At 36.8% G+C, this 16,340-nt stretch overlaps 1 protein-coding gene across 1 annotated transcript in view; it reads right to left on the bottom strand.

Moving 5' to 3' along the window:
• rapgef4b (Rap guanine nucleotide exchange factor 4b) overlaps positions 1-10,036 on the bottom strand; it is a 37,904-nt gene extending 27,868 nt beyond the window's left edge. The window contains exons 1-3 of the mRNA XM_051113111.1: positions 9,864-10,036; positions 3,452-3,594; positions 2,259-2,347 (exon numbers count right to left, since the gene is read on the bottom strand). Of these exons, the coding sequence (XP_050969068.1) occupies positions 2,259-2,347; positions 3,452-3,594; positions 9,864-9,931 (300 nt within the window). The 5' untranslated portion in view covers positions 9,932-10,036. The remainder of the gene's footprint in view (positions 1-2,258; positions 2,348-3,451; positions 3,595-9,863) is intronic.
• Positions 10,037-16,340: the final 6,304 nt, after the last annotated feature.

Raw genomic sequence — 16,340 nt, 5'->3', positions numbered from 1 at the left:
CCCCTTTAAAACACCCCTCTATCTTCATTCAGTGTAACTACATTGAAAAGAATGTTAAATTATGGGTGTACTATTGCATTAAAGATTCTTCTAATTCATGTAATTTATGTAAATTTATGCACACTCTAAGGGATTGTGCTCAGTGAGGTCTAAAAAGATTGTTGCACATAACAAATGATTTGAGATCAGTAAAACACAAGCTCACACACTCATGAGTCACAATGCATTTACAAATACACTTCTTTTCTACACCCTGTCTTGCATTTTACATTCATTTAATCAGAGCAGCGTGATAATAGCTTGCCCTACGGATCACTCCAAGAAACTGGAGCAACACACAATCTGTTAATATTGCATCAATGAAACAGGGATTCTCGCATGCAGACAAAACCACACACACATTCAGCTGCGCATAGGACATTCGTAGCTGCAGGGAAACAACAGAAGTGTGAAAGAGAAGCATAACATGATGCCTTGTGTCAGTTCTATGCACAATTGTGCATGTAATCAAGCAAGTACAACCCAGAATGCTTTACATATGAATGCTATGACGCATACAGACTCAGAGGGGAAATAATATTATTTAGAGGTTACTCATACATAGTTCAGGCGAATTAATGGAGTTTTCGTTTTTTTATTTATTTCAGTTCCTTACATTAAATATGAATGTGGGTAGAATAGATATTGGAAGATTTTATGAGAAAGGTTTAAACTTTGCACAAAATCTGAGCAAAGTTTGACATTAAAAGGACATATGAGGTTACTTGTCTAAAAGTAAAACTTTAGCATGCACTACTGTTTAAAACTTTGGGGTCAGTATATTTTTTTTAAAAGAAATGTATATTTTTTCAACAAAGATGCATTAGATTGCTGGTAAATTAAAGAGATTAATGTTACAAAATATTATTATTCAAATAAAAACTGTTCTGTTTAAATTTTTATTTATCAAAGTATCAAGAAACATTGTATCACAACTTCCACAAACAATTATTAATCAGCACTTTTAATAAGAATAATTCAGCAAGAATGATTTCTGAAGGATCATGTGACACTGAAGACTGAAGTAATGATGCTCAAAATTCAGCTTTTATCATAGAAATAAAATACATAAAAGAAATTTAGCACAATTAATCGCAAGCAAAATAAAAAGGTTTTAAGTTCGCTTAAGTACACACACACATATTAGGCAAAATTGTATGCAATTAATCGTGATTAAATGTTTGACAGCCCGAAAAATCGAAAATAATCTAAAATAACATAAATAATATTAATAACAAAATAATAAAATAAAATAAAATAAAATAAAATAAAATGAAGACTGGAGTAATGATGCTGAAAATTCAGTTTTGATCACAAAAATAAAATGCATTTTTTTAAATATTCAATTAGAAAACAAAATAATAATAATAATAAAATAAAATAAAATAAAACAATAAAAAAAAAAATAAAATAAAACAAAATAACTAAAAGACTGGAGTAATGATGTTGAAAATTCAGCTTTGATCACAAGAATAAAATAATTTTTTTTAATATTTAAAAAGCAAATTGTAAAAATATAAAAATAAAAACATAAATAAATAAATAAAATAAAATACTGTTTTCCTGCATTTCTGTTAAAATAAATGTAGCCTTAGTGAGCATAAGAGATTTAGAATTTACATCAAAAACATTTTTTTTTTAAATCATACCGTCACTTTTTATCTTAATATGCAGTCTATAAGCATGATTACTCCCAAAACTGTAATCAGCCTTAAACAGAAACATTAGCTCGACCATTGCCATGAGTTTGGGGTGGGACTGTAAACCTGACTGACCAATGGCAAACGAGAAACAGAGATTATTTCTGCAATTCTATTTTCTGTCTTTACCTGCAAACAGATCCCTTCTATACAGATTCTATAAGCTCTAATATCCAAAACATGGAAGCTTCTGGAATCTTTGGAAATCCCTCTTGAGTTGTGTGGGAGTGATGCATGCTTTAGGGCCAGTAAACACATCTGACAGTCTGACTCATTGTATTCCCAGTGGATTCACAGAAAGATGCTTCCATCCCCAGCAGCACTGCATCAGCGTCCTCATATATCAGACTATTAACAAGGCCAGTCGTGGACCGTTCGCCCACTCACAGCAGGGCTCTCTGTAGCAGTTTCTGTGTGCTGATGGATGCAAATGATGTCTGCCAAGCTAAACTACTACTTATCTCAGCTGACTCCCAGCAGATTGAGGCTTCAAATGATCCTAATTGTGGTCTCTCTTACCTGATGGTTGGCCGTCTCAGACACTTTCACGTCCAGAGATCCAGACAGAACAGCGTACCAGCTGGTACCGATGTCACCCTGCCGATACACTGCAGGGAAATACAGAGTCTATGAATACTGATCCGCAAATTGCAGAGGAATTCATTATTTTGATGTCAGGACAGTTACTTCTTTTCATCAATATAACATGCTTCTTATTGTCTCATTAAGTGGCAAATTCTACCTTAAGCACAGACCCGGGACTACGTGCTTAACAATAAAACTTTCAATTAGTTTTATAGCCTGAGGCCATAAGAAAACATTTTCAGGTTCCACAGAGGATATTTCATTTTCTAGTTATTTAGTGAACCATCTATGTACTGGTGCTTTAAATAACCCAGAATCCAATATACTGATATGAAAAACCTATAATATTCACTGGTTTGTGAAATTTTTGCGGTTGGTAAAATGTCTCATATGCTCAGCAAGGCTGCATTTATTATCAAAAATACAGTAAAAATGTAATATTGTGAAATATTATTACAATTTAAAAGACAAGTTTTTTATTTTAATGTATATTAAGATGTAATTTATTTCTGTAAAGGAAAAACTGAACTGTCAAAAGCCATTACTCCATTTTTCAGAAATCATTCATATGCTGATTTGTTGCTCAAGAAACAAATAGTTAAAAACAGCTGTAAGTATTTTGTGGAAACCGTGATACTTTTTCTCTGTTTAAAATTCTTTGATTAATAGAATGTTCAAAAGAACAGCATTCATTTAAAATAGAAACCTTTTGTACCATTACAAATATTTTACTGTCACTTTTCATCAATTTAATGCATCCTTACTGAATAAAAGTAATAATTTCTTTAAAAAAGATAAACTTTTGAATGGCAGTGTAATATCAAATACTTATTTGAATCTCTACAGAACTATTTGTAACTTAAAAATCCTATAAAAAATAATTTGTGGTCACACTTTATTTTAAATGCAGAATATGTGCTATATAAGTACTAATAAACAGCCAATATGCTAGTAATATGCATGCTAAGAAATGGTCCCTGTACTAAAGTGTTACCGAATTTGATTAGGTTTTTAAACCATCAATTAATTTCTTTCTTCTAGCCACCTAAAAACACATTTCCTAACTGGTCTCAAATCAAAATCTGGAAGCATCATGATAAAAATACAATTCTAAATGTGGTTCTTACAGGTGATGCCTTTCTCCAGGTACTCGTAGAAGCCACACATGCAGATCTGCTGCAGCAGGTTGGGGTGAAACTTCTCAAAGGCCTTCACACCCTTTAGCCGAGCCAGAATTATATCCACATCTTCTCCCGATCGTTCTGCTGGCCTACAACCAGACAAACAGACATTATGGTCTGGGTAGTCACTCTCTTACCAAACCGACCAACAAGAAAATCCTGACATTGCAGTGGTGCATGTGACAATTACTGGAACAGAAAAAGTTGTGTCTGTTAGAATAAGCACATTGTGTAGTCTGTAGGATAAGGAATGTGTATTAATGTGATCAAGATTAATGTTTGTGTCATCTGTCCTGTCAAAATACATTACCAGTCAAAAGTTTTAGAACAGCCGAATTTTTTTTATTTTTTTTAAAGAAGTCTCTTCTGCTCACCAAGCCTGCATTTATTTGATCCAAAGTACAGCAAAAACAGTAACATTTCGAAATATTTTTACTATTTAAAAAAACAGTTTTATATTCAAATGTATTTTAAAATGTAATTTATTCCTGTGATTTCAAAGCTGAATTTTTAGCATCATTACTCCAGTCAATTTAGTCCTTCAGAAGTCTAATATTCTGATTCTATTGAGTAGAATTTTTTCAGGTTTCTTTGATGAAGTTCAGCAGAACAGCATTTATCTGAAGTAGAATTTTTTTCTCACATTATGAATGTCTTTATCACCACTTTTGATACATTAAAGCATCCTTACTACATAAAAGTATTAATTTCAATAATTTCTTTAAAAAAAATAATAATAATAAAACAAAATAAATAAATAAAAATTATACTAACTCCAAGCTTTTAAATGGTATAGTGTATAATGTTAAAAAAGCTTTTTATTTCAGATAAATGCTGATCTTTGGATCTTTCTATTCATTAAAGAATCCTGAAAAAAATGTACTCAACTGTTTTAAATATTGCTAATAATAATAATGATAATAATAAATGTTTCTTGAGCAGCAAATTAGCATATTTGATTTCTGAAGGTTAATCTGACACTGAAGACTGGAGTAATGATGCTGAAAATTCAGCTTTGATCACAAAAACTGATTTTTTAAAAAACATATTCAAATAGAAAACGATTATTTTAAATAGTAAAAATATTTCAAAATTTAACTTAACAGCAAAAATGCTGTACCTGAAAAAATAAAGGCTTGGTGAGCAGAAGAGACTTTTTTAAAAAACATTAAAAAATCTCACTGTTTAAAAACTTCTGACTGGTAGTGTACAAGCAACGAATCATAAACACGTTAATAAAACAAAGGTTTTCCAAAACTTCAGTAGCTTGATTTGAACAAGTAATTCATCTTTGGACAGAAACTGACACAATTCTTTGCAGCTTTTGAACTCTGTGAAAACATTTGCATTAGTTTCTGACCATACCTGAGCAAACAAAAGCACATAATAAATTAATTATTATATGAGTCAGGCTGCATCATTCTTTTTCACTAATGGTGTATGAGACTGTATGCAGACATATAAAGATCCTATAGATAAAAATCTTCACATTTTGCACAAATATAGCAATGCTCTCACTTCTCAGCTCATTAAGTGACATGTACATGTGTGACTGTGTGTGCGTTATGCACTTGAGTGAATAAATTGCCTCTCTTAACGATGTCAGTATGCTGTAATTCCGACTCCTTTTATTCCGAAATGCCTTGTTGCTATGGAGATTACAGCACAAGGAAATTAAGACTTCAAAGGGATTTTTTTAAACCAAGGGCAGTGGGACAAAATTCACATGGAGGCTAATCAAGCTAATGAAGTTCCACAAAAGATTTTAAATGAAAAAACTAGACCTACTGTTAGTACTGGCCTTGAAACCACAACAAACCAAGGTGGGTGAGTCATTGTTTCTAAACATCAAAACCTAATTAAATGAACAAAATAATACCAGATTTACTGACTGTGATCTGTGCTGTTAAGCAGAGCAGATCATCTGAAAAACAAACACTAACAATTCCAGGGCTTGAACTAGTTCTACATTTATTATTCGCCTGCAGGTTATACTGAGCAGCAGGCTGATCTCATGTGATTTCCACCGGTTTCGAATGTGCTCCTGTGGATGTAGAGGGTAAGAGTGCCGTTGACTTTTATGTGCTGAGATTCACTGGCGTGGAAACACATTACCAGCATATACCCGCTGGGCACAGAATGGACACTGCATTACAGCGGCCGCCAGTGCAAAGCCATGCCTCCCTCTCTCAGTCTAGCTCACGCTCTTTTCACCCATGTTCCTTTCTTTTTCTCATGCAGCTCCAGCTCATTGTGAATCTTTCCTCAGCTCTGTAAAGAGTCTTAAGAAAAAACAGTTTTTTCCTTTGTGCCTCACAGACAAATTTCCAGAGGTTTTGCAGTAGGCATTAAAGGGATAGTTCACCAAAAATTAAATATTCTGACATTAATTACTCAACCACATGTCTTTCCAAACCCATAAGATTTTTGTTCATCTCCAGAACACAAATTATGATATTGTTAGACTGTTTTATGAGTAAATGGAGAGCTTTCTGACCCTGCATAGACGGCAACACAGTTACCATGTCACCAAGACCCCAAAGATTGGCAAAAGTACACACATCCTTCACTCAAGCAGAAGTACAGAAACTCATGTTTAAAAATACTCTGGTAAAAGTAGAAGTACTGACTACACTTTTTTACTTAAGTTAAAGTAAAGAAGTATGGGCTCAGACATGTTTTGAAGGGGTCATCGGATGCTAAGTTCACTTTCACATGTTGTTTGAACATTAATGTGTGTTGGCAGTGTATGTACAAATCTACCCTATAATGATAAAAATCCATGCAGTGGTTTTTAATTAATCTGTAAAAATAACATTCCCTTTTTCAAATCGAGCCGTTCTCAGATGCCTGTCGTTGTGCCGTCACATCACAGAGGCCGCTCCCACGATAGTTGATTGACATGAGCGTCTTACCTCAGATCAGCTGTAACAGTCCGACCTCTTTGTTTCGATGCCAGAGCAGGGATGTAAGTTAGACATGAATATCTCCTATTAAGCGATTGAGGTGTTGTGTTGCTGGATGTAATAATGAACGTAGTGGTCGTCATTTACACCCGACATCTGAGCCGCTGAAGATGCAATGGATTACATTTGTTTGTGAAGGGAATGCGCCTCCCGATCTACATATATGCGTCTATGTTCGTGCCAATCAGTCATGATCCAGCTTCACCTACAGCAGAAGTGAGTGTAAGGGTTTTTTTATGAATCTTTGTGATCGCCTTTCCTAATGATGTGCTAGTTAGCAAGTTTAGCGGATAAACGCGGCTAAATGTAGCTAAAGTAAACAGGCTCATCACTCCACAGAGAGAAGAGAGGGGCGGGGCGAGCAGAGCTCATTTGCATTTAAAGCAGCCTCGACAAGAATGGGATGATTTTTGTAGAGCTTATTTTGGCAAGGTAAAAAGGGTGTTGTTTTACACAACCATTGAGAATTTTTAACCAAAGTATAATATACTCTTTTCATTAAGACCCTGAAGAATCATATCAACTTGTGGAAAACGGGCATCCGATCACCCCTTTAAGTAAAAAGTACCCATTACTACTACCTGTTTCAGGCTGGTAACTGGACCTCACATTATATTGACACATTAATACAAAATAACTTACATTTAAAATTTGTTAGCTAATGAATGTATCAAGGCTAAACAACCACCATGTAAAACAGGGCCAGACTGGGACAAAATTTCAGGCCGGGAAATCGCACACTTATTCAGGCAATCCTATACACCCACGCCAAATTCTGAAATCATGGACAACTCTATTTTTTGTATGGCCATCACATTTAAATATTCAACAATTTCTTCTCTCTCGGAGCAGTCAGCCGCCATTATCAAGAGTACCACAATGCATACATGTACAGAACAACACGAGGGTGAGTAATTAATGACAGAATTTTCATTTTTGGGTTAACTATTCCTTTAATGGTGCAGTTTTACAGGCAAAACTGGAGAGTTTTAGAGGAACAGTTTACCTAAAAAACGCTATGTGATTCCAAATCTGTTTGGTGTTTTCTGAATGACGTTTGCTGTAAATGATGTCAAACTTGGTGTGATTCACTGAAGCTTCAATTTGCATTTAAACGTGACCACAAATGAGATCGTTGGCAGAAAGGAAGATTATAAGAGAATAACAACTTCAGTTTTGGTCTGGGGATGAAGTTAGTCTCACAATAGTCATATGTACGACTTTTATGGTGTTTGAACCTATAAAATTAACCGGAAATCATTTTTTTCTCATTTTATTTCTTCCAAAAGAACAAATGCATTGATTCTGAGGAGTTCAACATAAAAACAGAGTATGTGCACAAAACAAGTTATGATAAAATAGAAAAAAAAAATAGAATATTTGTTATATCACAAGAAGAAGTCTGCAGAAATAGGGCACAAAATATGGAATTGATTTTTCACAGGAATTTTACTTGTATTTTTAATCACCATAAACTTAATAGATAAAATCTTGGCAAAAAATGTTCTATACCTTTTGTTTTTCTACATTTTTTTTTCTCACAGTTTAGATTTTCAGTATTCAGAGTTAAACATGAAAAACTGACCTAAATTGAGCCCAGTATATGATAATTTCAAAAACCGCTAAAATGATTAGAAATGATCAAAAATCATTCTAATATGCTGATTTGCTGTTCAAGAAACATTTTTATTATTATTCTTATCAATATTCAAAACAGTTGAGTACATTTTTTTTCAGGATTTATTCATGAATAGAAAGCTCCAAAGATCAGAATTTATCTGAACTAAAAAAAGCTTTTGTAACATTATACACTATACCATTCAAATTATAGAATTTAATAGAAATTATAGAAATTATTGAAATTAAAAATAATTATTTAGCAAGGATGCTTTAAATGAATCAAAAGGGATGATAAAGACACTTATAATGTTCAGATAAATGCTGTTCTTCTGAACATTTTTTTTTAAATATAATAATTTTTTTTGACCAGCAAATCAGAATATTAGAATGATCTCTGAAGGATCATGTGATTGGAGTAATGATGCTAAAATAATAATAAATTACATTTTAAAATATATTCAAATAGAAAGCAGTTATTTTAAATTATAAAAATATTTAAAAATTTTGCTGGTGAGCTGAAGAGACTTGAAAAAAACATGAAAATCTTACTGTTCAAATACTTTTGACTCTCTCTCTCTCTCTATATATATTTGCTAAATAAATCTGAACTGAAGTACCAAAACTGACATAAAATAAATGAAAGCTACTAAGATGACACTAAAGTATAATAAAATATTTGAAAATCAAATAACAATTCTCAGCATCAGTACAGCGGGGGATCATTATTCTGACAGGTGGCTTCATAATTTTGCATAGTATGAATATCAATGCAGGGGAAGGTAACAGGCAACAGAGAGTTTAACTCCGTCTCTGTCTTCCCAGCAATATTTAACCCTTTCAGTACCAAGCACATTAACCTGAATACAGCACACCGATGGACAAGGAAAGAAAAATCATTCAAACCAGACAACCACCCCCTCCTAATTTAAAATGATACGACTCCGATCAGCTTTTTCACAATCAGTATAGCCTACGGTGCCGGCGATCTAGAAACTGCCAGAGCAGCACAATGCAGCACAGTATCATCCAACAGTGCAGTCTGCTTTTTTTCTTCATTGTGTGTGTGCACATTTATTGATTACCACAATGCATCCTGGTGTCGGATGTTAATGAGACCATGGCTATCTTTAAGAACCATTACACTGATCAGTGTAAAGACGATGTGCTCGACTACGCTCAAAGAGTCCATTAAAACATCAGCCTCTGAAAACCCATCACACCCAGTAAGGTGATCTCACTTTCCCTCCCATCGCCATGGTAACCTGCAGGGATGTGTCTGGACTAGGAGGGGCTGGGAGAAGGTAACAGATATTCTTAGTAATGTTCAATATGTGCATGCATCTTAAAGTTAAGAACAAAAAAGTGAGCAGCCTAATTATAAGTAACCTGCAGCATAGTGGGCTTACATATAAAATATAAAAAGAGAGTCTGATTTAATGCTGCAGCATTTATTATAAATATTGCATTCAGAAATAGGATGCACGCTTGGAATTCACATGATGTGACACCGGCAAATGAGATAAATGGAGAAGCATGTCATTCATTGTCGCTGATAGTAGAAACAGCGCGGCTTCCAGACAATTTCACAACAAAATCTATGGAGAAAACAACATGCACATTTACGCATGATGACTATTCAGATGCAGGTGATGCATGATCGAGGATGCGGGACAGAGAATCCCGTGTTCTGCTGTCACCTTGTTGCAGCCCCTCCGGACATTGAAACGTACGGACGTAAAAATCGCTTTCGAACACGTTTTCGTGTCTCTCACCTCTTGTCCAGGCAGATGATCCACTCTGAGGAGGCCACGGAGTGCGCAGAGGCGTGCACCGCTACCATCTTCAGCTCGACCGGTGTGAATCGTGCGTCGCGGACCGCGGATCTCGTCGACTCGGGCGCAGCAGCATCAGGGCTTGCCCCCCTCCCCGCCTCTGTCGTCAACTGGATCACCGTGGCGTGGACTCGTCGTCACCACGTCCACGCACGACGAACGTTTACAAGCGTGACTGCACACACACTGACACGGAGAACGAGTCACGTTCTGAACAGCGAGGTGCTATCGGGTGTGTTTGGTGATGGATAAAATCAAATAACGGGGTTGCCATGCTTGAAAAATAACGTCAGTGGGAGGCTGGTAATGTAAAGGATGAAATAACAACTGGCTAGAATGAAGGTTTTGTGGATGACAGCGGTGGTGCTGATGCTGCACTGTCACCATGGTGACGGGCACGCAGTCAGCGCAGATGCTGCATCCGTACGAGGGGAAATGTGAGGCGCTGTCAGGCGTCTTGTCCTCCTCTCCGGGGGTGACAGTGGCAGTGACAGGAGAGAGACGCGGGGAGCTGGTTACACTGTAAAATAGGAAAAATAGTTACAGCTGTTGCTATTTGTACTTTATCTAATCTTTAATAATCTGTGGTGTAATGAATTCATATTAAATAATACTGAAGATTACACTAATAATTTGATTTATTAGCATGTACATTTTAAATGAAGTAATAAATCGATTTAAAATATTTGAAATACTATTTTTTTAGTGCAACATGTTTCAGTCATGGCAAATAATATTACATTATATAAATAATAAATAATATAGTTTTTAAAAATAGTAATAATAAATATTTGACATAACTAGCAATATTAATATAATTTGCTTAATATATTACAATATATAATTATTTACTAAATAAATGAAAGATAAATTAATAAATAAATAATTATTAATTATTATATAAAATGGTAATACGTTTTGGTGTAAGGCCATGTAGTTTAATTGATTCGGTCATGTCAAATAATAATAAAAGATATTTTTTGCAATAATAATATTTAATTAGTCCATAAAAATAAATGGATAAATAATATTTATTTAAAATATTAATATAAAATAATATTTTACTTATAAACAGCTATATTAATATAATTATTATTTATTACTATATAAAATGGTAATAAATGATCGTGTAACGTCATGCAGTTTCATTGATTCATGTTAAATATTTTTTGCAATAATAATATTGAGTTAATCAATAATAATTAATATAAAGCAATAAATAGATGTAAAACATTTATTTTTAACACTAACATTAAATAATATTTTACCCAAATAGAAATATTAAGACCTTACAAATGTACCTAATATATTACAATATATAATTAATTACTAAATAAAAGATAAATTAACAAATAAATAATTAATTACTATATAAAATGGTAATACATTTTGGTGTAACGCCATGAAGTTTAATCGATTTAGTCATGTTAAATGATATTAAAGAATATTTTTTGCAATAATTATATTTAATTAATCCATAAAAATAAATATTTATTTAAAATACAAATATTAAATAATATTTTACCTATACACAGCTATATTTGTCAGGTGTCGTGTGCGGGAAGGAGGAGTAGGGACGAGGAAGTCATGAACACGCACTTTATTAATATAATCCAAACAAGGGAACAGGAACGAACAGGAGCAGCAGGGAAAGCACACGCTAACACAACGAAAACTAACATTAAGAACCGACAAGGAACGAGGAACTGAATTAAACTTATATAACCAGACTAATGAGACAAGGTGAAAGTGATTAACCAATGACATAATAACTAGAAACGGAATGGGCAAAACAGTCCACAGGGGTGTGACTATTAATATAATTTACCTAATATATAATCAATATTAATATAATTAATGAATAAATGCAACATAAGGCACTGCACAGGTCTGGCTGCGTTGCAGATAAGGGAGTGGACTGGCTAGGCGGTACAGAGGGAAGGGAGAGGCGGGCAGGAACCGAACCAAGCAGACAGTTCATGGCTGACCAGGGAGGAGTTGGTCTAGGGAGACCAAAATTAGGAGACACAGAGGGTGGGAATGGAGGGAAGGGAACTTGACTGGGTGTTCCCATAGGAGCAGGGACTGGTCTTACTGGTCTGGACCTCCAACTGGGCTTAGTGACAGTGGCAGAATCTGAGGGAACAGGTTGCGAGACAGATTCTGGGGTGTCCTTAAGGGTAGCTGGATCAAGCTTTGACAGACTTAGTAAGTTCTTCAGGGGCCAAAGCCAACATTAGGCTGGGCACTGGAGCCAGAGCCGCCACTGGAGCGGCCTCAGGGGCTGGGGCCGCCACTGGAGCGGCCTCAGGGGCTGGGGCCGCCACTGGAGCGGCCTCAGGGGCTGGGGCCGCCACTGGAGCGGCCTCAGGGGCTGGGGCCGCCACTGGAGCCTTCGTGGCCTTAACAGGCTGGGTTAGAGCCTCTGGAATGGCCTCCATGGCCAAGACACTAAGAGCAGGCCGCTCAGGAGCAGCCTCTGGGGACACAACAGCAACCGCAGGAGTCTCCGACATGGCCTCTTTGACCATAACGGGCTGTATGGGAGATGCTTGCTGACCTTCGTGGATAACACCGTGTGAGTGGGCCGTTCAGGAAGGTCTTCTGTGGACATTACTTGATTATCAGTAACTTCTGTTGACTTTTCTTGACTTGCAGGAGCATTCTTAGACTTGACATGACTGGTGAGAATGGCATCCTTGGAAGTTACTGGAAGAATAGGCTGCTTGGAACTGGCCTCCATGGCCGGGACAGGCAAGATGAAAGCCTCTACATCGGCCTCCATGGCCATGACAGGACTGTCAGCCTGCTTAGGAAGAGATTTTGTGGACGTGACAAGATTGTGTTCCTGCCAGTCATTAGACAAGACCAGATTCATTAACATGGCTTCTGTGGACAAAACAGGAAGGGTATTAGATTGCACGGTATGGGCCATCCTCCTCTACTTCTGACGGATTGAAGCTGCATGCTTTACCGCCTTCGTAGTAGCTGTCGCTACCTTGGCCAACACAGGCAGGGAGGCAGCGACCCTGGTTGTCTCAGCAGAGATAGGAATTGATCCGGCCAATCTTGACAAGTAGGAAGCAGACCTAATAGACTGAGGGACGACATTAGACTTGACTGATGCTTGAATAACTGGAGGGCACTTAGTTGATTCCTTGAAGACAGAGGTTGACTTGGCACTCAGAAATGTCTGGTGTAACCATCATTGACCGCGTGATGACTGTGGAGAACAGTAGTGGAGGTGACCAATTCAGGGATTAAAGAGATAGACCCTGGCTTAGAATTGACTGGAACTGATCCAATAACTGCCAACCTGGCCATCTTGGAAGTGATTTGAGCAGGGTTGGCTCAACTGGGCTGGAACAAGCTTACTTGACTGAGGGATAACACTTGACTTGTCTGGCTCAGACATAGGTTTATTCATGGCCGACACTGGGGAAACAGAGGTTAATTTAACAGATTCAGAAGGGACTGGAGCATACTTGATAGGGTGAGACTTGACAGAAGTTGACTTGACTGGCTTAGGGGGAAAATGAGTGATCTCAGTAGACTCTGGGGTGACAGAATCATCAACAGGTGCAATAGACTGAAGAGCCCTCTTCCTTCTTGCCCTTCGCTTCTGAGTAGGAGTCAGAAGAGGATCTTTGTCTTGACTTGACAAGGGAATTGGGGCAGAGTGGTTGCTGCTAGCTGGCTTAGGTGGTGGAGGAGGCATACCCCACTGGATACGATGACCGACATACCTTGAGAAGTCCCAGGAATTCAAAATCTTGAGATTCTTCATCTCCCACTTAGGCACAGGGTCATCCAAGCAAGCATTAAAGATGTCCTTGAGGGTGGTGTCATCATAATAAATAAAATGCACCTATATCCCAGCCCTGTTGACGAAGTGCTGCTAGCCCCCACTGGCCAGCCAGTCTCTCCTGGGCATTAGTGGATGGCTGGATTCTGATGCTCATTCTGCTGAGTCCAGCGCTGGCCAGTTCATTCTGCCATGATATCTGAAGGAGGACTCAAATGCAGAATGAGTTGTGACAGTTTATTAACAGAATGACTGACAGGACAAAAGAGAAGGTGAGCAGTGCACAGTCCAAACAATAGGCGATGACGAGAGACAAGGGCAACAGCAAGAGCGAGAGTGGCTGCTGGGTCCAACTCAGGATGGCAAAGGGCTAGAGAAATGAGAAGGCAGCACAGGTGGAGGCTAGATGTTAGCAATGGCAACACAGGATATAGCCACTCAGGTCTAACTGCACAGGTCTGGTTGCGTTGCAGATAAGGGAGCAAACCTGCAGGACAAGACAGGACTAGATAGGACTAAAGACAGACAAGAGACAGTATTTAGTGAATAACTTGGCGAGGAACAAACAGTATCACAAACGGGAAGACAAGCTAGCAAACATAGACTATAGCACAACAAAGTAGAACAATGAACTGGCAAAACATAAGGGAAAGGGAGAACAATATAAAGGAGCAGAGAACATGAGGAACAGGTGAGAACACTCAGACAAACGAGAGAGGAACACAAGGACCAGGTGACGACACTCAGACAAACTAGAGCTAAACAAGGGGGTGTGGCAACGGGTAACAAGGAGACAGGACAAGGGGAGCACATGGCAGACAACAACAAAGACGGAGCCATGTGCTCAGACACAACATAGAAACATGAAACAAAGACAACACAGACAGAGGTGGGTAATCCAAGTGCCATGAGTAAAAGTCCTCCCCAGTATTTTGTTCCAATCACCTGGATTTGCTAATTAGCACAGTTTTTCAGCCAGGAGGTCTGAGATTGGACCAAGTCATTCCTTTTGAGTCTCAAGCAAGTCTCAAGTAAAATCCCAAGCCCCTAAAGAGTTAAAGTTAATGAGATAATTGAATGATGATTGTGCATTAGTGATGAACACCTGCTGTTAACAAGCAGCATCATTGAAGAAAAGACAAACACAAGAACTACAACTGACTTGAATCAACTGAACAAAACATTTCATCTCTCAAAATCTGATTAAACATCTCCACAAACAGCATCACCAGCTTCACTCATTACTAACCAAACTGACTTTATTTCATATCTGCAGAATCTCTTATTGAGAATTAACAGAGGTTTAGATGTTGATTTTTTATTGGTCAAGAAAAGAAAAGAAAAAAAAAACACAGTGCCACCATAATTGTGGTCAAGGGTTGCTTTAGTTTGTCTCTTGACTCTTGGAATAATTTAAAGTAATTTCAATACTGTTTTATGGCAAGCATTTGTGCATTGCTGACTCAAAAGTTTGCAGCAGCAGATTAGTTCACACTCTCTCCATAGAACTAATTTGGATGAGCATCATGAAGAGGTCTCTCTCTTTGATTTGCTGAATGACAAGTAGCTATTGTAGAACTGCAATAAAAAAATCCTATTAAACAAATGTCACTGTAATGATTAAATATTGGAAGAAAAAAATTGCATTAGCTCAGGCTTTAAGACATGAACACTTATCATATGCTCCTCAACAGTGGTGACAAGTGGAGTTTTTACTATGCTGTTACCCAGCATGAAGTGTTTTGTTGATTGGCACCATTGTTGTGATTCATATGCTGGTTCTTGATGTCTGTGTGTGTCAAAGTTGTACAGATGTTAAAAATGTTTATATGCATTACACAGGTTTTAATTGAATTCACTGTAACTGTTAGAAGAACACTATGCTTGCATGCTGTAGTTTTGCAGATTTGATAGTGCAAAATCTAAATAAATAAGAAGAAAATGAAGTTATTTTGGGCGTGTCCAGGTATGCTCATGATGACCATCTCACCATATAAAAACAGCTATTAGCTGCTAAAGGTACAGCTCTGATCTCACTACTTTACAAAACCTTGTGCATCGTAACAGCAAGATCTAACCCAGGAGACAATGGTCAAGAGCCCAACTAAAGCAAATACTGATCTTCCCAATGGTGACATCATTTTAACCAATAAAACAACAACATCTGATCTGTAATAACAGCAGATGTTCATCACTAATGCTCAATCATCATTCAATTATCTCATTAACTTTAACTCTTTAGGGGCTTGAGACTTGCTTGAGACTCAAAAGGAATGACTTGGTCCAATCTCGGACCTCCTGGCTGAAAAACTGTGCTAATTAGCAAATCCAGGTGATTGGAACAAAATACTGGGGAGGACTTTTACTCATGGCACTTGGATTACCCACCTCTGAACACAGACAAGACAAGTCAGGGGAAAACCCTGACATAAAAGGTTAAAAATGAATAAATAGTTAATTAAAAAGTAATATTAAATAATATTTTACCTATATAATAATAACAATAATAATAACTACATGAAGTACATTCAACAAGTAATTTTATTTTATTTTTTTAACATTTTAAACTATTTGAGATAATAAAAAGAATAAAAAGATAAAAAGATAAATAA

Source organism: Labeo rohita, chromosome 6 (assembly GCF_022985175.1).
Source record: "Labeo rohita strain BAU-BD-2019 chromosome 6, IGBB_LRoh.1.0, whole genome shotgun sequence".
NCBI classification, from domain to species: Eukaryota; Metazoa; Chordata; class Actinopteri; order Cypriniformes; family Cyprinidae; genus Labeo; species Labeo rohita.
The sequence above is the reverse complement of the archived record's forward strand: the minus strand, read 5'-3'. Positions and strand labels throughout refer to the sequence as shown.